This window comes from Loxodonta africana, chromosome 9 (assembly GCF_030014295.1).
Source record: "Loxodonta africana isolate mLoxAfr1 chromosome 9, mLoxAfr1.hap2, whole genome shotgun sequence".
NCBI classification, from domain to species: domain Eukaryota; kingdom Metazoa; phylum Chordata; class Mammalia; order Proboscidea; family Elephantidae; genus Loxodonta; species Loxodonta africana.
Window position 1 is genome coordinate 60,502,495 of NC_087350.1, and position 27,370 is coordinate 60,529,864.

Here is a 27,370-nt window from a genome sequence, read left to right on the forward strand (position 1 = left end):
TGTTCAGCATCATAGCAATACCTAAGCCTCTTTGGCCTAGAGTCAAACCTGGGTCTACCACATGGAAGGCAAGAACTCTACCACTGAACCACCAACGCCCAGTGGCAGAGGCTGCCCAGCGGCAAAGCCAAAAATTTTTACCATCTGACCCTTCAGATTATTGTGAAGATAAAACAAGTCAATGAACATAGAGTGCCCTGCCCAGTGGAGGCTCCCAGTGGATGTTGATATTATTGTATCACAATGATCATTCTGGCTGCTGGGTAGAGAATGGCTCAGGACAGGAGAGTCTGGTTGTAGGGTACCAGAGGCATCCCATGCTTAGAAGATTGCTTTGAAGCCTTGGTCGACTACCAGCATGGCCATCAGCACGTTCACTCTCAGTCTCTCCACCACTGTCGTCATTGTCTCTTCTGTCCTCCTTTATTTCAGGCCTTCAGGAGTGCACTGATGAGCTCCTATTGGTGCTCAGGGAAAGGGGACGTGATCGATGACTGGTGCAGATGTGACCTTAGCGCCTTTGATGCCAACGGGCTCCCCAACTGCAGCCCGCTCCCACAGCCGGTGTACGTATGTATGGCCCCTCTTCCTTTGGCCTCCTCTTTGCATGGATTCCTACTCTTGTCCTACCACCCGAGGCCATGACTTGCATCTGTTCCCAGGGGGCCTAACCAGATCCCTGAAGCTCCTGGGGCTACCTTTTTCTTGGGGAAAGAAAGGAGCCATGGCAGAAAAGAAATGTGGCTCAGGGGTAGACACTGATACTGCAATGTGCTGTTTTGAGTCATTCCACTTTCTTCCCTCACCCATTTAACAAAGATTTTCTGAGTGATGATTGCAGCTTTGTCAATTCTCGTGCTAGGCACTGGGGCTGCAGAGAGAAAGAAAGTGTAGAACCCCTCTGAAGCAACTTCATTTTATTCATTCATTCAGCAAATAATTGTGAACACCTTCGATGTGTCAGATAGTGGGGATTCATCAGTGAACAAGACAGTGTAGTCCAGGTACTTAGGAAGTTGACAGTATACTGGGGGAGACTGACAGCAAAGGCAAAAGAGGAAAATAGATACAGCTTAAAAAGTTAAATAAGAAAAACATGAAAGAAGACAAAAGAGTGCTAATGGAGAGAATAATGGGGGATGCTTTGGCTGGAGGGGAGGAAGAATTGTCAGGGAAGCCTCTCTGATGAAACTTGAAGTACTGTAGGAGTTAGCCAAGCAAAGAGTGGCGAGAAAATCAGGTTCCACACAGAAAGAAAGTGCATGTAGAGGCCCTAACACAGGAAACTGACCATTTGAGAAAACAGAGGAAAGCCATCTTGTTTGGAGGAATGTGATTAAGAGGGAGAGTGGTGTGAAGAATATCAGAGAGGGGGGCAGGAGGCAACGTCAGGAAAATCAGAGTCATGTAATACACCTCTGGGGTGAGAAGAATTATAAGGTAGTCCTTGAAGAGATAATACAATATAGAGGAAAGAGATCTGGGCTGGGAATAAGCAAAGTTACCATATGGCCTGTCCCCAAGTTGCTGTGTGACCTTGTACAAATCATTTCCCTTTGCTGGGCCTTACTGTTCCCCTCTGTGAAATGAGGGGATTCTACTTCATTATCCCTAAAGAACATGCCATTTCTAACCTACAATCATCCTGTTATTCCTTGCTTTGTAAAAAGATTCATCCCAGGATTCCTGCCCTCTTTGAGAGAGTGTTGAACTGAGAGTATTAAACAATTGGCTAATACATTGAGGGACTGAAGAGAATGGCAGAAAGACTGAAAGCTACTGTGTTTGAAGGCACTGTCAGTTTATTTGAAAATGAAGCATCACTGAGAATACCGTTTAAATAAATAGACAACCAACTTTCAGTGAGCACGTATGGAGTGGTTGGGTTAACTCACTGAATTCTGAAAGGTAGTACTTCTTATCCCCATTTTATGGATGAGGAAATGGAGATGCTAAAAGGTAAAAGTACTTGCCTAAGGCCATACAAAGGGTTGGTGGTAGATGGAATCAGGATTTGAACCCAGTCTGAAGCCTGTGATTTAATCTTCAAACATGCAGACCCTTTCAGGGCCCAGGTGGTGCTTCCTGGCAAACCAGCAACCTTCCCTGTCACCCCTGTAGGCTGCGGCTATCCCCAACAGTGGAGCCCTCCAGCACCGTGGTCTCCTTGGAGTGGGTGGATGTTCAGCCAGCTATTGGGACTAAGGTCTCCGACTATATTCTGCAGCACAAGAAAGTGGATGAATACACAGACACTGACCTCTACACTGGTAGGTTGAAAGCTCATGACTTCCCATTTTGTCAAAAAGTGTGACAGAGGAGGGAAACTGGGATTTTTCCATGCCTTTGGAGACTTCTTGTCATCTGGCTTGGGAAGGTATCACAAGTTTCCATTATTTAGCGATTGTTACCTGATGCCCATTCCTGTGTGCTTTTTTTTTTTTTTTTTTTTTAAAGATTTTGAGCAAGAAAGGTAGTATGTTTTTGTTGAAGAGAATTTCTGATACTCTGAGTTGGACCTCCAAAGATATACCAAAGGATTAATTTATTCTGAAGAGGATTTGATTTTTCTGTACTTGGGACGTCCACAGGTCACATGTTTGGAGACCTTGGTGTATAAAAATATTGTCTCTGGGACTGAGGTGAGGGACTTAAAGCAATTGCTTTTTCCAGTGAGATGTACTGTGATATCTTCATTAACTGGTGCTAGGGGGAATTGGAAATGATTCAGGAATGCAGGAGAAGATGAGAAAGGTGGCTCTTAAGAGGGCTAATTTTATTGAAACTCAGAGTTCTATCTCTGAAATCTTCTAAATCCCTGACTCTGCCAAGAAACTGAGTATTCACCAGGACCAGCAGTGGAGGCTAACATTATCTGCTCTCTGTTAGACCTCCCTTCACTCATTGTATTTTTCCAACCAGAAACCATCAACTGGGCATCTACTCGCTGTGCCAGGCACTGAGCTAAGTGCTTTGTTCAGCATCTCACTGAATTGTCTCAAAAACCTAAACTGTGCTCATTCCACAGTTTCAGGAATGGAGACTAACTCAAGGTTATCTAGCTGAGGATATTTCCTCAAGTTCCCAACTTTATCTTATTTTTAGAAATAAATTAACCAAGACTGGATTATCGAAAGAATTCAAACAGTAGAATTACTTGGTTACTAATTGGTATGTATCTGTCATTAGACTATATACTCAGGAAGCAAAGATGACTGTCTGTCTTGATCATGGTTAAATTTCCAATGTCTGCCATAAGGCCTGGCATTCAAATGTTTGTTGAATGAATGAATAACGAATGAATGAAATGACCTTTATTGCTTCCTTGTCTTTTTCTTTCTCCTTCTCTTCACCGTGTCTTCTCCTCCCTTTCCTTCTTTCCTCTCTGGGCTAATTTTGCTTTGCTTCCTCTGAAACTGGGAAGAAAGTGGCCAGTGAAGCTGTGAATGTGAAATAGACCACAGAGAGAAGGGCCAAGATGATGGACAGCAGGAGAAGTCAAGTCAGTTGCTGCTTGGTGCACTGGAATTTATGTGGCTCATTGACTGGAATTGGCTGAAAAAGACTGGAGAAGCTGGAGTAGGAATCACTTTCAATGAGGGTCTAGTCACGGAAAAATAATCGGGCAGCTGGCTTTGCCTCATCCTTTAGAACTTTGTTAATTCTTTCCATCTTTTGACTCTGTGTGTTTGTGTGAATGTACACTTATGCATGACTGTATGTCTGAGTATGTGCATCTGTGTATAAGCGTATGTATGTTTGTGTTCATTTTTGTGAACTTTTATTTCTATGTGGTTGAGACTTGTTGGTATATGTGAATGAATGAATGTGTAGTGTGTGTATGTGCATGTGCCTTTGTCTTTGTAGAGTGCTGTTTAATGGCAGGGCTTTTTAGATCACAGATCACTAATAAGTTCCTGGATGCTGCAAACATTTAGTGCACTAGACTGCTAACCAAAAGACTTAAAGTTCGAGTCCACCCAGATGCTCCTTGGAAGAAAGCCCTGGCGAACTACTTCCAAAAAAATCAGCCATTGAAAACCCTATGGAGCACAGTTCTACTCTGATGCACATGGACTCGCCATGAGTGAGAATTGACTTGACGGCCATTGGTTACACTGACAATATGCTTCATATCTCTATAGTATGCCATTCTTTTCAGAATTGAAAAGCTGCATAAGGTAAGAATGATTACCAGCCCGGTTTTACAGATAAAGAAAGTGAAGACCAGAGAGGTATATGACTTCCCCATAATCCCACAACCCGTACATGGTAGAGCCAGGCTTTATGACCAGGTCTGTCTTACTCTCAACACAGTGCTCACTCCTACATACCGTGTAGCTTCTAAGTCAAAACTCAAGTGCTGCTTCTTTCTTGAAGGCTTCTTGACCATTTCAGCACAAAATCTTCACCCTGTCCTCTCCACTTAGGCCACTCATTGTTTCTACCATTTCTTTGGCATATTCTATTCAATGCATTGAAAGTACCTCTTCAAATATCAGGAGAAAATTTCAGGGTTGGAAGCGTCTTAGAGATCACCTAGTCCTGCTTCCCCTGTAACATTTCAGTACACCCTTCAAAAGCCATTTTGCTTACATGCCTCCAGTGATGGAAAAGTCTCATCTTTCTAAACTTGGCCGTTCCTTTGGTAGAGGTGGGTGGTGTTTTTTGAGACAGCATAGCGCAGTGGAAAGTGTAGGGCTTTGAAGTCAGACACACCTGAATTCCTTGACATCATTCCATTACATACTGCTTCTGTGAACCTGGGGAAGTAACCTTTACTCTGAGCCTCATTTGACTCTTTTTGGAGGTGAAGGGAAGACAGGGAAAATCATGAACTCAGGATCACTGTGAAGATTAAATCACATGATACATGGAAACACCTAGCATGTTGTTGTGTGCCGTCAAGTCTGTTCTGACCTATAGTGACCCTACAGGACAGAGTAGAACTACCCCTTAGGGTTTCCTAGACTGAAACTTTGATGGAAGCAGATAACCAGGCCTTTCTCCCGCAGAGCCACTGGGGAGTTTGAATGACTGACCTTCTGTTGAGCAGCCAAGTGCTTAACTGTTTCCATCACCAGGGCCTGGGATATATTATAGGTAATCAGTTAATAACAGGTATTTTTTGCCTAGCTCTGTTTTTTTTTTTTTTTTTTTTTCTGTGTTAGGTGAATAGGTAATTAATAGCAGCTATTTTTTATTTTTTGCTTAGCTCTGTGTTAGGTGATTCTTTCTTTTTTAAAGCCACATGGAGATATAAACTGTACATATTTATAAGGTACAATTTGATGAGTTTTGACGTATGTATATACCCATGAAACCTTCAAAATAGGAAGCATATCCATCACCATCAAAAGTTGCCTCGTGCCCCTTTGTAATCCCTCTCTTGCAGATTCTGCCTATAACCACTGGTCTGGATTTTGTCCCGATGGATTAATGGATATGGATATTTTCTGCAGTTTTATAAAAACAGAGCCATAGAGTATATTCTACTTTTTTGTTCAGTTTGGGTGTTGTTAATATATTCCATGTCTCTACTTAACTTTTTCAGCACATGGAAAACAGTTATAATAACTGTTTGAATATCCTTGTGTGCAAATTCTAACATCTGTGTCAGCTCCAGGTTGGTTCCGATTGATTGATTTTTCTCCTCATTATAGGTCACATTTTCCTGCTTCTTTGCACACTAGATAATTTTTGATTGGATGCCAGACATTGTGATTTTTGTCTTGTTGCATGCTTGGTATTTTTATATTTCAATAAATATTTTTTAACTCTGGGACATACTTAAATTACTTGGAAAAGGTTTGATTCTTTTGGTTCTTGCTTTCAAGATTTGTTAGGTAGAGCCATGGCAGTATTTAGTCTAGGGCTAATTATTTCTCACTACTGAGAAAGACCCTTCTGTGTGTTCTGTACAATGACCCTTGAATTATGAGGTTTCCTAATGTGCCTAGTAGGAACAGGCACCATTTCTGGCTACTGAATGAGCACCAGACACTGTTACCTTTAATCCTCTCAGCATCAGGTAGTTTCCTCACCTGAATGTATCAAAGGGGACCCTCCGCAGATCTCCTGAATTTTCTCTCTGTGAAGTTCTCTCCTCTCCATTACTCTGTCCTGCTAACTCTAGCCATTTTGGCCTCCCCAGAATCAGAGCTCTGTCTTCTCAACATAGGCAATTTGCCAGGCTCAACTTGAGTTCCCTTTCACTGCACTGTGCCCTGGAAACTCTGTAAAGGCAATAAGTTGGAGCAATTGTAGGGTTTACCTAATTTCTTCCCCATCTCTCCGTATCTGTTTTTTAGTTTCTCAGGACTTCTGTTTTTTGTTGTCTTATTTCCAGTGCCTTGAAAACTTGCTTTATATATTTTATCTGGTTTTCTTTTTTCTTTTTTTTTCTGTTTCAGATGGGAGGGTACATAAATTCAGTCCCTGTTACTACATTTTGTCCAGAAGTGGAAATCCAAGATTCTTCCTTTTGATTCTCTAGTATCCAGTGTTTTGGTCCTACAATTCCCTTTTTTGATTGAGATAAAACTTACTTCTTCTCAGTTTCCAGGTCTGAAGTTACACAACACAGATATGACCCCCTCTTCTTTCTACAGCCATTTATTTATTTATTTATATTTTAAAGTAAATCATGATTTTTTTTTTTTATTGTACTTTAGATGAAGGTTTACAGAACAAACTAGTTTGTTATCAAACGATTAGTACATGCATTGTTCCATGACATTGGTTAACAACTCTATGACATGTCAACACTCTCCCTTCTCAACCCTGGGTTCCCTATTACCAGCTTTCCTGTTTCCTCCTGCCTTTCAGTCCCTGCCCCAGGGCTGATGCACCCCTTTAGTCTTATTTTGTTCCATGGGCCTGTTCAATTTTCGGCTGAAGGGTGAACCTCAGGAGTGACCTCATTACTGAGCTGAAAGGATATCCAGGGCCATATTCTCAGGGTTTCTCCAGTCTCCATCAGGCCAGCAAGTCTGGTCTTTCTTTTTGAGTTCGAATTTTGTTCTGTATTTTTCTCCATCTCTGTCAGGGACCCTCTCTTGTGATCCCTGTCAGAGCAGTCAGTGGTGGTAGCTGGGCACCATCTAGTTGTACTGAACTCAGTCTGGTGAAGGCTGTGGTAGATGTGGCCCAATAGTGCTTTGGACTAATCTTTCCTTGTATCTTTAGTTTTCTTCATCCTTCTTTGCTCCTGAACGGGTGAGACCAGTGGAGTATCCTAGGTGGCCACTCACAGGCTTTTAAGACCAGAGATGCTACTCGCCAAAGTAGAATGTAGAACATATTCTTTATACACTATGTCACGCCAATTGAGCTAGATGTTCCCTCAGATCATGGTCCCCATAGCCCTCAGCCCTGCAATTCGGTCCTTCAGGGAGTTTGGATGTGTATATGGAGCTACCGTGACCTTGCCTTGTACAAATTGTCCTGGCTTTCCCAGTATTGTGTACTGTCTTACCCATAACCAAAGTTTCCACTGAGCAGTTTTCTGTTAAGTGTTTTTCCATCCCCACCCCTCCCCTACCTCATAACCGTAATCATCAAAGATTGTTTCTTTTTGTATGTAAACCTTTTCATGAGTTTTTACAGTAGTGGTCTCATACAATAGTTGTCCTTTTGTGATTGACATATTTCACTCAGCATAATGCCCTCCAGATTCATCCATGTTAGGAGATGCTTCACAGATTCATCGTTGTTCTTTATCATTTCATAATACTCCATTGTGTGTATGTGCCACAGTTTGTTTATCCATTCATCTGTTGATGGGCATCTAGGTTGTTTCTATCTTTTTTGCTAGTGTGAACAATGCTGCAATGAACACGGGTGTGCATATGTCTATTCGTGTGACAGCTCTTATGTCTCTAGGATATATTCCTAGAAGTGGGATTGCTGGATCATATGGTATTTCTATTTTTAGCTTTCTAAGGAAGTACCGTATCATTTTCCAAAATGGTTGTATCATTTTGCATTCCCACCAGCAGTGCGTAAGAGTTCCAATCTCCCTGCAGCCTCTCCAATATTTGTTATTTCCTGTTTTATTGATTTGTGCCAGTAATGGCAGGAGTGAGATGGTATCTCATTGTGGTTTTGACTTGCATTTCTCTAATGGCTAGAGATCATGAGCATTTCCTCATGCGTCTGTTGGCCGCTTGAATGTCTTCTTTGGTGAAGTGTCTGTTCATTTCCTTTGCCCATTTTTTAATTGGATTATTTGTCTTTTTGTTATAAAGGCGTTGGATTTTCTTGTAGATTTTGGAGATAAGACTTTTGTCTGATTTGTAATAACCAAAAATTTTTTCCCAGTCTGTAGGTTCTCTTTTTACTGTTTTGGTGAAGTCTTTTGATGAGCGTAAGAGTTTAATTTTTAGAAGATCCCAGTTATCTAGCTTATCCTCTGGAGCTTGTGTGTTGTTGGTTTGGTTTGAATCCTGTTAATTCCATGTATTAGGGCCTCTAGCATTGATCCTATTTTTTCTTTTATGAACTTCATGGGTTTGGGCTCTATATTTAGGTCTTTGATCCATTTTGAGGTAGTTTTTGTATATGGTGTGAGGTATGGGCCCTGTTTCCTTTTTTTTGCAGATGGACATCTAGTTTTGCCAGCACCATTTGTTAAAAAGACTGTCTTTTCCCCATTTGATGGAATTTGGGCCCCTGTTGAAGATCAGGTGACCATAGGTGGATGGACTTACATCTGGGCTCTCAATTCTGTTCCACTGGTCAATGTGGCTGTCATTGTACCACTACCAGGCTGTTTTGACTACTGTAGCTGTACAGTAGGTTCTGAGATCAGATAGTGCGAGTCCTCCTACTTTATTCTTTTTCTTCAATAGTGCTTTATTATCCAGGGCCTCTTCCCTTTCCATATAAAGTTAATGATAGGTTTTTCCATCTCTTTAAAGAATGTCGTGGACATTTGGATAGCTATTGCATTGTGTTTGTGAATCGCTTTGGGTAGAATTGTCATTTTCACAATGTCGAGTCTACCTATCCATAAGCATGGTATATTTTTCCATTTATGTAGATCTCTTTGGGTTCTACTCTGTCATATAGGGTCGCTATGAGTTGGAATCGACTCGACGGCACTGGTTTCTTTTGTTGTTGGGTTCTTTGGGTTTCTTGCAATAATGTTTTGTAATTTTCTTTGTATAGGTCTTTTACATCCCTGGTTAGATTTATTCCCAAGTATTTTATTTTTTTAGGGGCTATTATAAATGGTATGATTTTCCTTATTTCCTATTCATCATTCTCTTTATTGGTATATAAGATTCCAAGTGATTTTTGTGTGTTTATTTTGTATTGTGCTACTCTGCCGAATCTTTCTATTAGTTCCAGTAGTTTTCTCGTGGAGTCTTTTGGGTTTTCTATGTAGTGTATCATATCATCCACAAATAGGGAGAGTTTAACTTCTTCATTACCGATTTGGGTGCCCTTTATTTCTGTTTCTTGCCTTATTGCTTTAGCTAAGACTTAAATAGGATTATCTTAAATAGGATTGATGATAAAGAGCATCCTTGTCTCATTCCTGTTCTCAAGGGGAATGTTTTCAGCCTCTCTCCATTAAGAGTGATCTTGGCCTTTGGTTTTGCATATACACCCTTTATTATGTTGCCAGATTTTCCTTCTATGCCTATTTTACTGAGAGGTTTTATCAGGAATGGGTGTTGGACTTTGTCAAATGCCTTTTCTGCATCAATTGAGATGATCATGTGATTCTTTTCTTTCTCTTTATATGGGATTAGGTTGATTGATTTTCTAATATTGAACCACCCTTGCATACCTCGTATGAATCCTACTTGGTTGTGGTGTACTTTTTTTTTTATATGATGCTGAATTCTATTGACTAGAATTTTGTTAAGAATTTTTGCATGTATATTCATAAGAGATATTGGTCTGTAATTTTCTTTTTTTGTGGTGTCTTTGCCTGGTTTTGGTATCAGGGTTATGTTTGCTGTTTGCTGTTCTATTTCTGTTTGTTCAAGTTGTGTAGCTAATATATTGATTTTGTCCTTCTCTTCTTTTTTGATGTGTGCATCTATTGCTATAAGTTGACCTCTGAGGACTGCCTTTGCTGTGTCCCAAAGGTTTTGATATGATGTGTTTTCATTCTCGTTTGATTCTAGAAAATCCTTAATTCCATCTCTGATTTCTTCTATTACTCAGTGGTTTTTAAGCAGGTATTGTTTAGTTTCCGTGTAATTGATTTTTTTTTTTTTTCCTTACTCTTCCTGTTGTTAATTTCTACTTTGATGGCATTGTGGTCAGGGAAGATACTTTGTATTATCTCAATGTTTTGGATTTTATTGAGAGTTGCTCTGTGGCCTAAAATGTGGTCTATCCTGGAGAATGTTCCGTGTGTGTTGGAAAAGAATGTGTACTTTGCAGCTGATGGGTGGAGTGTTCTATGTATGTCTATGAGGTCAAGTTGACTGACTATGCTCTTTAGCTCGTCTGTGTCTTTGCTGAGTCTCTTTCTAGATGCTCTGTCCTTTACCAAGAGTGATGTGTTGATATCTCCTACTATTGTGGAACTGTCAATTTCTCTTTTCAGTGCTGTTAGAGTTTGCTTTATGTATTTTGGAGCCCTGTCATTGGGTGTATAGATGTTAATTATGGTTAAGTGTTCATGAAGGATCATCCCTTTAATCATTATATAGTACCCTTCTTTGTCTTTTATGGTGGATTTTGCTTTAAAATCTGTTTTATCTGAGATTAGTATTGGTACTCCTGCTCTTTTTTGGTAGTTATTTGCTTGATATATTTTTTTCCAACCTTTGATTTTTAATAAATTTATATCTTTGTTTCTAAGGTATGTCTCTGGTAGACAGTGTATTAATGGATCCTTTTTTTTTTTTTTAATACATTTTGTCACTTTGTGTCTCTTTATGGGTGCATTTAGGCCATTTATGCTCAGCATAATTATTGATAGGTGTGAGTTTATTGCTGTCATTTTGTAGTGCCTTTTTTTTGTGATGCTTACATTTCCTTTGTTCCTCTTACTCTCCTGTCTTAAGTTCCTTTTGTTTTTGGATTTCTTTTTCATTTCCTTTTTTTTTTGATTGAGACTTTATGTTTTTGTCTTTATTATGATGAGTAGGTTTGCTAACTTTCTTTGTGGTTACCTTGAAATTTACCCTTATCTTCCTAGATTTGAGCCAGTGTATGTTTACTTGGTATTGCCTTGCCTTCCTCTCCACTAGAAAGTTCTATAACTATACCATTTATTCCATCTTTTATTGTTCTGACATTGTTGTCATTTACAGATTAACCTCTCTGGTTCCCTGTTGCAATTCTTTCAGTTTTGGATAGTCCTTGAGAGTTCATTTCCTACATTGGTATCTGGCTGGTATAATCTGCGTGCCAGATTCAGGCTATGGTCTGATGTTGTTTTTTCTCAGACCGAGGAACTCCTTTTAATAATTCCTATAGGTTTAGTTTTTGCATTTTCTCTGAATTTCTGTTTATTTGGAAATGTCCTAATTTCACCATCATATTTGAACAAAAGTTTTGCAGGATATACTATTTGGGATTGGCAGTTTTTTCTTTCAAAGTTTTATACACGTCATCCCATTGCCTTCTTGCCTGCATGGTTTCTGCCGAATAATCAGGGATTAGTCTTATTGTTTCTCTTCTGTATGTGACTTTTTGTTTTTCTCAAGTTGTTATCAGGATTTTTTCTTTGCCTTTGGTTTTAGTGAGTGTGATTCTGATAAGCTTTGGTGTTTTTCTTTTGGGTCTATCCTATATGGAGTTCATTGAGCTTCTTGGATGGTCAGCTTTCCATCATTCGTGATATTAGGGAAGTTTTCTGTCAGCAATTCTTCAATGATCCTCTCTGTGTTTTCCGTTTTCTCTCCCTGTTCTAGAAATCCTATCACTGGCAAATTTTTGCTTTTGATTGTATCCCACATAATTTTGAGAATTTCCTCATTTTTCTTTGTTCTTTTTTCTGATTTTTCTCAAAGAGTTGTATCCAAGCTTTTGTCTTCAATTTCACTGATCCTGTCTTCCATCATTTCAAACCTGTTCCTCAGCCCTTCTATGACACTGTCCATTTCTGAAAAACCTGTTGTTTATCTTTTGAATTTCTAATTGTTGTTTTTGTATGATTTCTAGTTGTGAATTTATTTTGGCATTTTTTTCCTGTATTATTTTCCTGAATCTTCCATTTTTTTGCCTGTATTTTCCATGAATTTCTCTGGATTTTCCATAAATTTGTCTACTTTTTCCTCATTTTTGCTTCAACTCTTGGATAGCTCTGAATATTAGAGATTTGAGTTCCCTGTCAGGTGGTTCTGGTGCCCTTTCTTCTACTGGAAAGTCATCTGCTGTTTTATTTTGGACACTTACTGGAACCACCTTGTCCTTTTTAAAATACATTTTGATATTTTCTGTTGTCCATGGGACATTCAGTAATTATTTTCTTTGTTTCTTGATTGCAGATTTGTTTGTTTCATCCTGGTGTTTTGGTTTAGTTGGTTATGTCTGAGCAGGAGGGCTGTGCATTCTTTGTTGTTTGCTCGTCTGTAGTTGCGGTACTTTTCACCTTCTTGTCCAGTCGGCGGGGCCAGTCACTCAGCTATGGTGCAGCAGGGCAGGTCCAGTGCATGCTTTGTCTCCTGCTGGGAACTCCGTGAAGGTACTTTCCTTTACTCTCTTTCTACCAATCTGCAATGTGGGCGGGGTGAATCCAAGCAGCACAGATGTTTCACTTCCTGACCAGCTGAGCCACTGCAGCCAGCCAGGAAGCTCGGAGGTAGAGCAGGAGGGAGAGGGTAGGGGGTGGGAAAGCATGTATCACTTTTTACCTGGAGCTCCATGAAGCTGCTTTCCCATGCTCCCTATCAGCCAATCTCCGACAGAAGTCCAAGATGGCAAATCCATTCTGTGTCAGCTGATAAGGAACCTCCACACATTATCTCTCCTTGATGTTTGTCCTCTGTCAGCTTCTTATTCCATTCAGTGTTTGGCTGAGTTTTTATCTCTTCATTTGACACTTTGGGTTCCAGGAATGACATTTGTTTCTGTTTTACTTAGTTTTTTGGGTCTTTGCTCTGGAGGGATGGCGTGGTGCTTCTGTCTATGGTGCCATGTTGGCCAGAAGTCTCTTTCTGCAGCCATTGAGAAGGTTGAAGACAATGCCATGCCTGCCTGCATCTTTACAGGTTCTTTTAACCCTTTTTCATGGGAGTTGACTTTCTTTCTCCCTACTCTATCATTCCTGAACTCTTACACTGGTAATTATCCTTTTTTGGATTGTGAACTTGCCAAATGAACTTTGCATATTTGCATAGTGCCTGATATACATAGATATTCTGTGTTGATTGGATTGAATTATATATGTTTAGGCATGTGTATGTTTTAACTTTTGAAATGTCATGTTAATTCCTTGAACACTGTGATCAAATGAGATGTTATGTAGTACTATAGTACTAGAGGTGATCTAGTACTAAGTACATACTTAGTACTGTGTGCAGGCCTTCTAAAATGTTTCATGATTAATTGTTGCTTTAGATGCTTTGCTCCTATTTCATGAAATAACAAAAAAATAAATGAAAGAGAAAAATAAACATTAGAAAGAAAGCAGCAAAATAAGGTTTAAGACTTGTTTAGGATAGAGTCAGGATTACTCACACATTTGGTCAGGTGAGGCCAGAATAGGGAAATGTGGGGTTTTTCCTTTGGTCACTCTGAATTTTTTTCCTGCAGCCGAGTCCAGTGCTGGAATAATTTATTTATTCACAAGTTCATGTGCTTGTGTGCATAGGCATACATACATTCTCTCTGTCTCTCTTTCTCTCTCTGTGACACACACACACACACACACACTTTATGGCTCCCATCTGTTTGACACCGTTTTGAACTAACTGTTGAAATACTGTCTCCTCCCTCCCTGTCTCCTACGCCCACCTGCCCCCCACCTCTGGGTTTGGTGCCCTCTTTGTTTCCTTTAGAGAAGCCATTGCCCTGTTGGTTCTGGGACTCTGTTGGGAAAGCCAAGCATAAGCAGCCTCCTGTTCCAGTTGTTTTGAGCAGAAACGGGGCATGTTTTGGGGGGTGGCTGAATTCCCTGCACGCTAATCTGTCATCAATATTAAAAACAGACGTCTGGTTTTCCCATGTGGCCTCATCTGAGCAGTTGGCGTGGGTTTCAGCCTCTTGAGCAGAGGTAGACACGAGAGGGTGGGAGTAAGAGGGGGCTGAGGCACAAGCAGATTTAATGACTTTAAATCCCCTATTTGACCTACAGAGAAAAAGGCTTAGGGAGGGGAGGGACATGTCTAGAGATCACACACACAGTGAGTCAGTGCCAAGGGCAGGGTTAGAACATTACCTGGCCTCCCTACCAAACCTAAAAATCTTTTCACCAAACCTCTGGTGTGGTTTGCTTTAGACGAGCATAAACTGAGAGGCAGATGGACATACCTAGGGTATCTGTGAAGGTTCCTAGGTGGTGCAAACTGTTTTTGCTTGACTACTAACCTAAAAGTTGGTGGTTCAAACTCACACAGCAGCAGCATGGAAGAAAAGAGCTGGTGATCTGCTTCTGTAAAGATTACAGCCAAGAAATTCTGTGGAGCAGTTTTACCATGTAGCACATGGGATCACCATGAGTTGGAATTGACTCGATGGCAACAAACAACAAGGCGTCTGTGTTGCTGGGGGTGGATGAAGTATCTGGCCACCTAGATGGTGGCTGCAGGGCTCTGACCTTATAGTCAGTGTAGCTCTTCAAACACATTGCTTCTTTGTCTGCTTTCATATTTACCATCATCTGAGAGTTCCAAAAGTTCGGAGTAGAAGGACCTTAAGCATTGAGTCTAACTCTCTCATTGTAAGGATCAGAAGAGTGGGAACAAGAAGGGGAAGTAGCTCACCCAACATCATAATCTCCTGTTTCTGAGCCTGGTGATCTTTCTACCACACTCCCCCACCTTTTTCAGGGTCATCTTAAAAAAGGTTTAAAAATTTCTTAAAAAGTAGAGGTCTTCTCATGCTCACCAGAAGATCCCTGGCTTCAGCTTGTTTGGTTCAGGGCTGGAAGGCCTGCTGGCTTTCTTGGCTCCCACAGAGACAACAGGCCCTCTCTACCATCCCCACACCTTCTCACGAAAGGCAAGAGCATTTGGATCTGGTCTATACCCCTTTGGTCCTGGCATCTGGAAGCCTGATGGGGTTTTCCCCAGCTGGTCAGTACTAGGCTTCCCTCTTGCCAACTCGCAATTCTTGTCTCTGTTTCTTGTTTTCTCTATCCTTTCCTGACTCTTCCTTTCTCTCTTTCTCTTTCCTTCTTTTTCTCTATGTGTATGTCCCATCTCTTTCTGTCTCTTCTTTTGTCTTTTCACTCCATGTCACTTTCTGTCTCCCCATCTCTTTTCTTGTCTTCAACCTGGCTTAGACATGAGCTTCCTAGCTGTCCCACCTGTACTCAGATTTGAGTTAAGAAACGTGCCCAGAGAAACCATGAGAATATGGTCCCAAATACCCTTTTAGCTCAGTAATGAAGTCACTCCTGAGGTTCACCCTTCAGCCAAAAATTAGACAGGCCCATAAAATAAAATGAGACTAAAGGGGCACATCAGGCAAGGACTAGAAGGCAGGAGAGGACAGGAAGGCTGGTAATGGGAAACCTAAGGTTGAGAAGGGAGAGTATTGACATGTCATGGGGTTGTTAACCAATGTCATAAAACAATACGTTTAATGAGAAGCTTGTTTGTTCAGTAAATCTTTATCTAAAGCATAATTAAAGAAAAAAGAAACTTATCCAGAATAGTCCAAAGACATCTCTACAGATCCCCCAGCCCTATCCTATACCCTCTCCTCTCCCTGTTTCCACTAAGTCTAATATATAATAAAAAAGACACCCCCCCCACCCCACATTCCATCTTTGACCTTAGACTGAAGAGCTCCTCAGTGAAGAGGCTGTTATGGAAGTGAACTTGTGTGGGGAATAGCTCAAGGTGAGAGACAGTGAGGCCTCTCTTCCCCCACCTAGCCAAGAAAACCATGGTGGCAGAAGCTGTGGTGCAGCAATTACAGTGGAGCTGTTTATGAAATCTTGTGGACATTACTCATAGCTCTTCAAGCAGCGTGGGCCATGGCTGAGCCATACTCTTTGTCTGAGAAGCTAGAGAGGCCCTCACCCGTCTGCCGTCTGCCTGCCCTGGACCAGCTTAAGGATGGTGATGTCATTGGAGACTGGGCCTCATGCCCTCAGCTAGAATGGAGGGAGGCAGGGGAAACTAGAGAAGTATGTTTTACAGGGTGAAGTACAAACCGACATGTCTGCAAACATCTGGAACTGATATTAGGACTTCAGAAAATGTTCTCTGCCACTCCAGCTGCTTTTCGGGTGAGAGGTTTAGGGCCTCCAAAGGGAAAAATTACTTGGAGGGTCTTTTGTCTCTCCATCCCCCATGCCACCCACCCTGCCTTCAATATCACAGAATTCTTTATAGTCCACAAAACATGGTCATTCTTCCCACCAATGTGTTTGGAGCCCTTACTATGGTCCAGGCAGTGCAGTGGGTGCTGGGTATGGAATGTTAACTGGACAGGCATGATTTCTGACCTCATGGAGCTTCTAATCTCCTTCAAAGATGCAATTTATCAAGAAATTACCATATAGCATGCAGGTGCTGAGAAAACTCAGATGCTGTAGAAGCACAGAAGAGAGCCTTCTTATTCCAACCACTGGAGTCAGCAGAGGCTACTTAGAGGAAGTGAGTCAGTTGTCTGAGATTCTGGTCCTGTAATGAGTCATACTGATCAACTGCTCTACTCAAGTCTACCAGCCCCCGACCCAGAGCTCACCTTCTGGCAGAAAATATGGCTCTTCAGGTCTCACTTCCTCCCTGCTGCCATCTCTTGCCGTGCTTGCCTTTACTAGCAGCTTCACAATATAGATGCTAAAAGAAGAAAAATTACCTTCACTTTCATACTTTCCAAAATCATCTTCCAGGCCAGGGAAGCATTATGGTAGGTAGGGGCCTGCCTTACATCCAGAGGCCTTGTCAAGAGTAAATCTATCCTGCCTTATGTCCATGTTTGCTTTAGTCACTCCCTAAAAGGTATGGTCAAACAGATTCAGCCTTCACCTTGTTGCATTCAGGAAGAATGGAAACCCCTGATTTGGAGCTTTCTCCTCATCTGCACTCTTGTCATCACACAGGAGACATCAAGGTCCTCATGGATGCCCTGTCCAACCTTGCAGCTTCTCAATTCCTTGACATGCTCATCTCAATGAACATTCCTCCCTTTGGCCTCCACCACCCACTCTGAGGTCAAACCCAGAACTTTGTCCTCATATGATATTGCCTCATCAAAAATCATTAGTTCCAGCATCCGTCTTTCTAATTATAATTTCTTATCCTATTTATCTCCTGCTCTGACCATACCTGTCCTTTAGCTCATCAGGACTTCCTGCTCATTGATATCATTATTTTCTCCACCTATCAGTCCAAATTTTCTTTAGGCAAGTCCCTATCCATGGTAGACTCCATAGCTCACCTTTAATCACTTTTCTCACCAATTTCCTTGTCTCCCTTGCCTTTCCTTCCTTTCATTGTCCTGCTTGGCCAGAGATGTACACTGAATACAGGCAGCTCTTCATCTTTTCTTTTGCAAGTATAGTCAAACATCTAGAAAAAAACACACAATTGAGAGTATTGGTACCAATATGGCTTTCAGTCACCAGTTTTAACTGGCATTTTAATGCCATCAGGCAATCTTACTAGGTTTCTTCTTTCAACTCATTTTATTCTTCATCATCCTGAAACCCGTAATGTCCCATCCTTCCCCATTCTCTTAGCAGATGACTTTGCCTCCTCACTTGTGGAAAAAAACTACTAGGGAATAGTTCAACTTTCTTTCATAAATCTGTGTGCACCTTTATGCATACTCTTCCCCTTACTTTCAGATATAGCAGGTGCCCTTTCTCTTCTCTAAAGTTAACTTTTGTATTAAACTATTTCTTGTCACTGCTGTTGGGTGCCATCAAGTCAGTTTTGACTCATAGGGACCCCATGTGACAGAGTAGAACTGCCTCATAAGATTTTCTTGTAATATCTCTATGAGTCAGAACCAACCCAGTGGCATACAACAGCAACAAATCTTTGCAAAAGTGAGTCACCAGGCCTTTCTCCTGCAGAGCTGCTGGGTGGGTAAGGACCCCCCCCATCCTTTTGGTTAGCAGCGGAGCGTTTAAGCATTGTACCACCATACACTCCTAAATTCTTCTGAAACTTTAAGTATCAATTATCCTGCCATATCTTATATTTCCAATCTCTCCCTATTTAGTAGATTATTTCCAGCAGTATTTGAGCATACTCAAAGGTTTTCTTTCTTAAAACAAAGAATCGGACAACAACACTCCATCTTCCAGTGCCCTAAATACCTCTCTCCTCCTTTATTAACAAACCCATGTTTGAAAGTATAGTCTACAGTGGCTGGCTGACTGTTTCTTCACTTTCTACCCATTCCTCAACTCACTTCAATCTGTCTCCTGCTCCCACCAAATTACTGAAACATTTTTCTCCACGGACATCTGGGACCTCCGTGTCATTAAATCCAATGAAGTTTTGTTTGTTTGTTCTTTTTTTGTTTTGCTTTGTTCTTTGTCATAAACTTGCTTGGTATTTGTCATGGATTGAATTATGTCCCCCCGAAATCCGTGTATCAGCTTGGGTAGGCCATGTGTGGTTGTCCTACATTTTGTGATTGTAATTTTGTGTTCAGAGGATTAGGCTGGGATTGTAATACCACCCTTACTCAGGTTACCTCCCTGATCCAAGGTAAAGAGAGTTTCCCTGGGGTGTGGCCTGTACCACCTTTTATCTCTCAAGAGTTGAAAGGGAAGCAAGCAGAGAGTTGGGGACTTCATACCACCAAGAAAGAAGCACCAGGAGCAGAGCGCGTCCTTTAGACCTAGGGATCCTGAGCAGAAAAGCTCCTAGTCTGGGGGAAGATTGACGAGAAAGACCTTCTACCAGAACTGACCGAGAAAGCCTTCCCTGAAACTGACGCCCTGAATTTCGACTTCTAGCTTACTAAAAGACAGTGAGAAAATAGACTTGTCTTTTTTTTTGTTAAAGCCATCCACTTGTGGTATTTCTGTTACAGCAGCACTAGATGACTAAGACAGCATTCTCAAGCATTCTGTAAGGTTTGCCATTTTCTCCTGAAATATTTGCTAATATTGGTTTCTTTGATACCACACTCTCCTGGTTTACTGCCTTCTTTCTGACTGTAACTCAGCCTCCTTTACTGGGTCTTTTAAGTTTTAAAGCTCCTTGGGACTTGTTCCTGTACCCTTTTCTCAATCTGAACTTTATCTCTCTGTGCTACCATATCCACTCTCATAGTTATAGTCAATATGTTCATTACTCTTTCATTTCTATCTCTGCCTCATTCCTCTGAGATTCCTACCCATATCCAACTGACTATAAGCATCTCCAATTTTATATATCACACATAGATCAAACTTATCACATTTAAAACTGAACTTGTTATCATTTTCTGCTAATTTGTTCCTTTCCCAGTGTTCGTTTACTCTCTCTATAACTAGGACCACTACAAACTCAGTTCTTTAAAGCAAAATCTCAAGGGCCATCTAATTTTTTTTTTCCTTCTGGTTTACCCTCAGATTCAACTGGTAGCCAAGTTATTTTGCCTTTATCTCCATTATCTCTTGAATCTTCTCCTTTCTTTTTGTCCCTGTTTCTACAACCCAAGTCCGAACAACCCATCACCTCTTGCTATCACCTTCTAATTAGGCTTCATATTTCCTCTCTTCCAGTTCTCAACACTAAAGCCAGAGTGAATCCTTCAAATTTCAACTTTTGATCATATCCAGCACCTAGCACAGTATCTGGTATACACTCTAGTATTCGGTGTATAGGTATCTGAATTTATAAGTGTCCCTGTCTTGATTTAAACCTTTCAAGAATTTTCCATAACTCTTCTAACTAAACGAAAAAAAATTTAACGTGGGCCACAATGTTCTGTGTGATTGTTCTTACTTACCTCTCTACTCTTGAAATCACCAATTTTTTTCCCATATAGACCTCTACAGTTAGTTCTCAGCTTAAATGTCACTTACGTAAATCCTTAGATTTGATTTGGTCCTGTCTTAGTTATCTAGTTCTGCTGCTGCAGAAATACCACAAGTGGATGGCTTTAACAAACAGAAGTTTATTCTCTCACAGTCTAGTAGACTAGAGGTCTAAATTTAGGGCACCAGCTCCAGCAGAAGGCTTTCTCTTTCTGTTGGCTCTGGAGGAAGGTCCTTGACATCAATCTTCCCATGGCCTAGGAGCTTCTCAATGCAGGAACCCTAGGTCCAAAGGATACACTGTGCTCCTGATGCTGCTTTCTTGGTGATATGAGGTCTCCATGTCTCTCTGCTGGCTTCTCTCTTTTATATCTCAAAAGAGATTGACTTAAGACACAACCTGATCTTGTACATTCAGTCCTGCCTCTTTAACATAACTGCCTCTAATCCTGCCTCATTAACATCATAGAGGTAGGATTTACAACACATAGGGAAATCACATCAGATCACAAAATGGTGGACAATCACACAATACTTGAAATCATGGCGTAGTCAAGTTGGTGCACATTTTGGGGGAACACAGTTCAATTCATGATACTCCACCCTCTGGCCCTCCCTCCCCAAATTCATGTCCTTGCCACATGTAAAACACATTCACCCCATCACATCATAACAAAAGTCTTAAATAAATTCCAGGTCCAAACTCTCATCTTCTGTAAAATTCTTCTTTATCTGTGAATTTGCGTCTCACATTTCTTTCCACTGCTCACTGCCAGTGTAATGCCAGCCAGAGGTAAGAAGTCCCTGGATCTGAAGATGAAGAAGAATGGCTGAATGGTCTTTTCTGTGGAACTTCCCTGCCCCAGGAAAGGATTCTTTGTGGCATCAAAGACCTGACGAGTTAAATAGCTGCAGGGCTAGAATTAAAAGGAGCCTCATGGCACAACGGTTAATGTGCTCAACTCCTGACCAAAAGGTCGGTGGTTGGAAACGACCAGCCACTCTGTGCAAGAAAGGACCTGATAATCTGCTTACCTAAAGACTACCCAGAAACCAAACCAAACCTCTTGCTGTCGAGTCAATTCCAAATCATAGTGACCCTATAGGACAGAGTAGAGCTGCCCCATAGGGTTTCTGAGGCTGTAATCTTTAGGGAAGCAGATTGCCAGGTCTTTTCTCCCACGTAACCACTAGGTGGGTTTGAATCACCTACTTCTCAGTTAGCAGCCAAGTGCTTGACCATTGTAGCATCAAGGCTCCCTTCCCTGAAGACTACAGCTTAGGAAACCCTACAGGGCAGTTTTACTCTGTCATATAGGGTCACTATGAATGGGAATCAACTTGACAGCACACAACAATAAGAGCAGACTAGAGTTAAACTGCTCTTGCCCCGGGCAGATGGCGGACATGGAACTCAGAAGAGCCAGCAAAGAGATAACCTGAGGAAAACAGAGACTGAAGAGAGAAAAGGGTTGTAAAGATAAGATCTCTTCCTCCTCCATCTGGCATGGGGGACAGGAGAGGAAGGTAGACTTTCCCTCTAAGACACTGGTAGACTTTTAAAAACATCAGTCAGTTGCTTCCCTTCTCAATAGGGCCACCCTAGATACTTCCACTATCACTTTCTTACCAGGTTTCCCTGACTCTAGTCTTGCCCCTATATTCAGTCTGTCTCATGCTGACATTCCCTGCTACACCATTCTGCTCTAACATTACTAATTCTCTGAAATCCTCTGATATTGTATGTGAGAGTCTCTGCCATTATATGCGTCTATACCAGTGTTTCCCAAAACGCGTTCCCCATGTGTGCATAATATTAGCCAAAAAAAAAGAAAGCAGATAAACAAAAACTACTACTCAGCACTGTTGTGAGAAACAAATGAAGTGGTATATGATGTATATGAGATGTCTGGCACATCATAGAGGATATACAATAATCATTCATCCCCCTTTTCCATGCCTTCCTCTTTGAAAATATACTCAGTGTTCTTGCTCTGTCCGAAATTATTGGCCTTAAACCAGAAGTAGCAAACCAATGACTACGTAAAACCCATTGAAAACCCATTGCCAATGACTAGATTCCAATTCACAGAGACCCTGTAGGGCAGAGTAGAACTGCCCCGTAGAGTTAGTAAGGAGTGGCTGGTGGATTCAAACTGCTGACCTTAGTTAACCTTAGTTAACCACTATGCCACCAGGGCTCCAATGACCACATAGTGTTTTTAAATATTTGAACAAATCCTGTCGTTTGAAATTTGGAAGATTTTTACATGAAAACCTGGATTCCTGGCTTGTGTTGGAAAAGGTTTTGGCAACGTTGACCTCACTTCCCACAATGCAGCAGTAGGCAGGAGTTGTCCATTTGAGAAGGCATGCAGATTTTGCTATAGTCTCCTTTTTCCAGGTTGCCTGACATTCAGCTAATTATATTCATTTATATTACCTTCCGGAAACCCTGGTAGCGTAGTGGTTGAGTGCTACAGCTGCTAACCAAAGGGTCAGCAGTTCAAATCCACCAGGCACTCCTTGGAAACTCTGTGGGGCAGTTCTACTCTGTCCTATAGGGTCGCTATGAGTCAGAATTGACTCGACGGCACTGGGTTTGGTTTTTTTTTGGATATTACCTTCCTGGCCCCTGCAAGTATTTTAATGTGTCATCTCTAACTTAGACCAGGGGGAGAGAAAATCTGCCCTTGAGAATTTAATATTCACCATGTCTTCAGAATAGTTTTGTCTGTTCTTTGCGCATAACATGGGCAGATGGATCCGAGCTGACTCTGCTCAGCGATGACAGAAATGCCTTGTTAAACTTTCTTCTGTTATTAAATGTTTACTCTGTGCCCCACAAGATTTCTAGCTCAAGGAGTGTATCTCTCTGGTTCATCACTGTATGATTTTTTTCATCCTCTCCCAGCACAGAGTGTGGTTTATAGTAGAAGCCTAATGGGTACCCATTAAATGAGTGAAAGAATGAAGTAGAGAGGCTGTGTGAAACTAATTTAATCCTCACAATAATTCTATGATGAAGTTAGTATTACTGATCTTATTTTTATAAAAATAGAAACTAAGGCTCAGAAGTTGCCCACTTGGTCATATGCTTCTAGAATCCTAAAATATCATACTTATGGATCTTTATAGATCAGTTAAGCCAGGCTCCTCAGTTCATACATCAAGAAATTTACCCCCAGAGGTCAAGGAACTTCTCTGCAGTCTCCTGGTGAGTAAATTGGGGTTTAGTACATAGGCGGGGCCTCCTGGCTCCTAGCCAAATATTGGTTCCTCGTACCTTCTGTCTCTGGGAGTATCTACACTTGGATTTATCCACCAAACCCATTCTCAGTCTTCGTAAACTTCCTACAATTGACTTCCCTCCCTCTGAGTCATCCTGTCCTGCCTCCTAAGGGAGAGATACCGGGTACATCCCTGGAGCTATCTGAGATGAGATCAAGGCACTTGCCTGACCCCAAGCTTCCCAGGGAGAACTCAATTACCCTACCCTGATCCGGCCTCACCTACCCCAGTGGGGGAAGGTGAGGGTGGAGTCCTTGGAAAGTGGGAGCTTGGTTATTAATCAACAATGAAGACAGGCTTATAAAAGAACAATTACAAGCCATGTCGTAATTGCCCTTTAATCCGTAATTGCCCAGGTGCCTCTCCAGCTCATCTTTGGAGACTGTTGACCCATTTAAAAGCCTCAGGCCAATTGACATCAGTGATGTAAGAGAGCTTTCCAACACATCAGAGTTCTCTGGGAGTATTCACTCCAAAATTTCAAAGGGCCTTTTAGAATCACAGAGAATCTGGAAGGAGTCATGGAAATCCCAGATAGCCCTCTACCCAATGTCCCTCAACAACCCCTCATCTCTCACTCATATTATGCAGATGAGGAGTAAGACTCAGAGAAAAGAAGTGACTTAATTGGGGCCATTTAATGTTCATGAATATAATTGTCTTTCCTAGAAAACATATCATGAGTCCTGGAATAATTCCTGCCCTCAACACTGATGATTTATGTACCAAAAAGTTAGGTCACAATGCTCATTGTTTCCCAGTCACTCACTGATTATTTCAGACCCATGGGCAACAGTCTTCGTTTGGGGGATTCTGGGTTCTGGGGGGAATAACCTCTAGGGAAGGGGCAAGCCATTTTCAAAGGCCAGGAAAAGATAGGAGCCATACAGTCTGTTAGGCAAGAAAATAAATTCCTTTATGTGACCATCCATTGGCGATACTTCCTTTATATTAGGAAAAAGAACAATATAACCTAAACTCTTACCCTTCTTAAGTTGGCTTTCAAGAAACTGAAGACGACTTATTGTGTGAGGACAGTGACAACACTAGCTTTCTTTCAAATCCTTGGGTACACCAACCTGGTTACTTCCCATCTATTTCCGTCTGCTTAAATTTCTCATTCCCCAATTCTTTGGATTGCTAGCTCCTTCACAGTAAACCAAAACCAAACCAGTTGTTGTCAAGTCAGCTCTAACTCATGATGGCCCAAGTGTTGCAGAGTAGAACTGCACTCCATAGGGTTTTCATTGGCCGTGACCTTTTGGAAGCAGATTACTAGGCCTTTCTTCTGAGCTAACTTTGGGTGGCTTCAAACCACCAACCTTTCAATTAGTAACCTAGCACCTAACCATTTGCACCACCCAGGGACTCTTTCCTTCTTAGTATTCTGGCCTTAATCCTATGGCTGTCTTCATACAGAGGGCTTCCACCTAAAGCATCTAGTTTTTAAGTGACAGAGTTAGGATTTGGACCCAATATTTTCTCACTCAGAAATCCATGTTCCTCATTCCTACTCTTGATAGCCTCCAGGGAACCCCTGAAGGGGGAAAGATTAACAAAAAATTGATGAAAGAAAGGAGAGGAGAATAGAATGAAAAGAAATCAAATATTAGAGTGTGCTTTTATAGGGAGGACTGGGAGTTATTTTCAAGTCAGAAATCATGTGGAGGCTTCAGCTGTGAGCCACTTGGGTCATATCCTGGGCCAGGGGCTTCAGGTCACCATGTTTCATGCACTGGCTGCCAATGTGCTGTCATCATGCGCATGAAGAATCATGCCTTAGTAAGGGCAGATCTGGCTGTTCTGCAGCAGCTGAGCTTCTCAGTGGAATTCTAGGCCTGTAGGACATGGAGATGTGGGATGACGAAAATGAGATCCTATGAGGATGGCCCATGGGCTGAACTTAAAGTGATATAGCAACATTGAATGTCAGTAAGATTGGAATCTCCTAATATTTCTCACCTAAAATTAGCAGCATGGACAACTGTTTTGATAACTATATAGTTTATAAATGGAGCTTTTGTCCACATGTTAAGTTGATGCTAATGGCTTATATTTTCAATTCATTTCTAGCTGACAAACAATAATTAATTATCTACTATGTGCCAAAGTTGGCTATAGGTGGCGGGAAAATGCCAAAATGAACAAGATCTGGTTTTTGCTTTAAGGAGCTTATGATGGATGTCAGAAACAAATCTAACTGTAATTCATGGTAGAAGACATGTATTCATCATTGTCTTCCATGTTGATTATCCTGAAAACAGAGCCTGAGCAAGATTGGAAACAAGTAGTTTATTTGGTAGATACACACAGGAAGCAGGTGTGAGGGAGCATGAAGAGTGAGACATGAAGGAAAAAAAGACAATGGAAGTTATGTTGAAGTAATGTAGGCTCAATACCACCGGGACCTCATGAGAAGGAGACAAAGTGCCTCCTAGAATTGCTACCCATAGGGAATCGACTAGAAGGCAATGGGTTTGGTTTTTGTTTGTTTGTTCGTTCATTTGTTTAGGACACCTGTAGGATACTTATAGCTCTCTATCTTTTCCTGTGCTAATACAGACAACAAAACACAGCTAAAGAAAAGCACACTATTGAGTTGTCCACTGGCTCCTTTCCTCAGTTGTTTGAAGATTACCATTCCCTACACATTTCTGGGCTGTGTTTGCCCGAGTGAGCTGAGAGAGCTCCCACAGCACCAGAGAAGTCCATGGGACAGAAAGTGGAAAGAAAAACCCGGCTGGTGCTTCAGGTGAAAGTTACCGGAGCAGCACAAGGTGAGTCTGAGCTTGCACCGGGACTGTTCACTGTAACTGAGGCTGAAATCAGAGGCTAGGGGATATGCACAGACCCCTGAGGATTTGGAAATCAATGGAGGACACGATAAATACTACCCTTTTTCTCTTGAAGCATTCAATCCGACATGAAAAATGGGCAACTGCATGATAACATGATAAAAAGTGAAATATCACTAAATAGTTGAAAAACTTAAGACGAAAGAAAGATTAGTTTGGGTTGGGGAACTGGGGATCGGGAAGACCTACATGAAGAAAGTGGCCTTTGATCCCAGCCTGGAAGAATGAGAAGGGATTCAGTAGTTGAAAACAAGCAAGAGGAAATTAGAAGGCAACGTGTAAACCAAGAAAGGCATGGAGATGGAAAAAGAAAGGTGCCTGAAGAAGAGTAGTATAAGAGAGACTGGAGTTTTGGGTCAAGTGGATGACCGCCTGGAAGGCATGGCCAAGATATTGGGGCTTTCTTCTCTGGTCAATAGAAAGTGATGGCAGGCATTTATGGGACTAAGCTGTGATTAGAAGCCACCTTCTCCTTCTCAGTTAAGAACGGCTAGACACAGGTGAGGTATCATGGGTGGCTGTAATGTAGAATATGCCCCACCAGTCTTGGCTTGTGTAGGGTATTGGCAGCAGAATAAAGGATCAAATTTGGACAAGTGGAATCAAGGTAAAGAGATCAAGCTGGTTAGCTCCCTTCTGGCATTCTCTGCCTTTGACGTCCACATGGCCAATGGCATTAGCATTCTACTCCACCAACTGGGATAGTTTGATAACTTTTATTAATGTGTGGCCTAGTGAGTTGTCTTGGCCTTCATCCATCAACCCCTGCATCATGCCTTCAACAGCAGCCCACACCCAGGGCCTCTGAAGCCCATATATCATGCCTTGAGGCAATGAAGCAGATTCCCTTTTATCTTCCTTGCAAAAGCGCAGATGTTTGGAATGTCAGCAAATGCACCCAGCCTTCTCTGGGGTTCAGGCACAGCTTCTCCCTAGATGACCTCTTTGGAATCCTTATTCCCATTGCATTCCTGGCAGACAAGCCCTCCTCTTGTTCCTTCACTCAAGAGCTGCCTCCTCCCCACTCTTCCAACCCATGTGTCTTCGGCAGCACATTTGTGTGGCCACATCTGCCTTGTCCCAGCTGCCGAGGCCATTTGCAAAGCAGTTATTAATCAGTGCCTGACAAGTTTTCCATCTTGACCTACTCCTA

General features: G+C 41.6%; 1 protein-coding gene across 3 annotated transcripts in view; it reads left to right on the forward strand.

The window, feature by feature from the left end:
* ASTN2 (astrotactin 2) overlaps positions 1-27,370 on the forward strand; it is a 1,052,667-nt gene that overhangs the window by 838,323 nt on the left and 186,974 nt on the right. For all 3 annotated transcript variants that reach the window (XM_064291547.1, XM_064291548.1, XM_064291551.1), the window contains 2 exons: positions 433-566; positions 2,122-2,270. In XM_064291547.1, the coding sequence (XP_064147617.1) occupies positions 433-566; positions 2,122-2,270 (283 nt within the window). The remainder of the gene's footprint in view (positions 1-432; positions 567-2,121; positions 2,271-27,370) is intronic.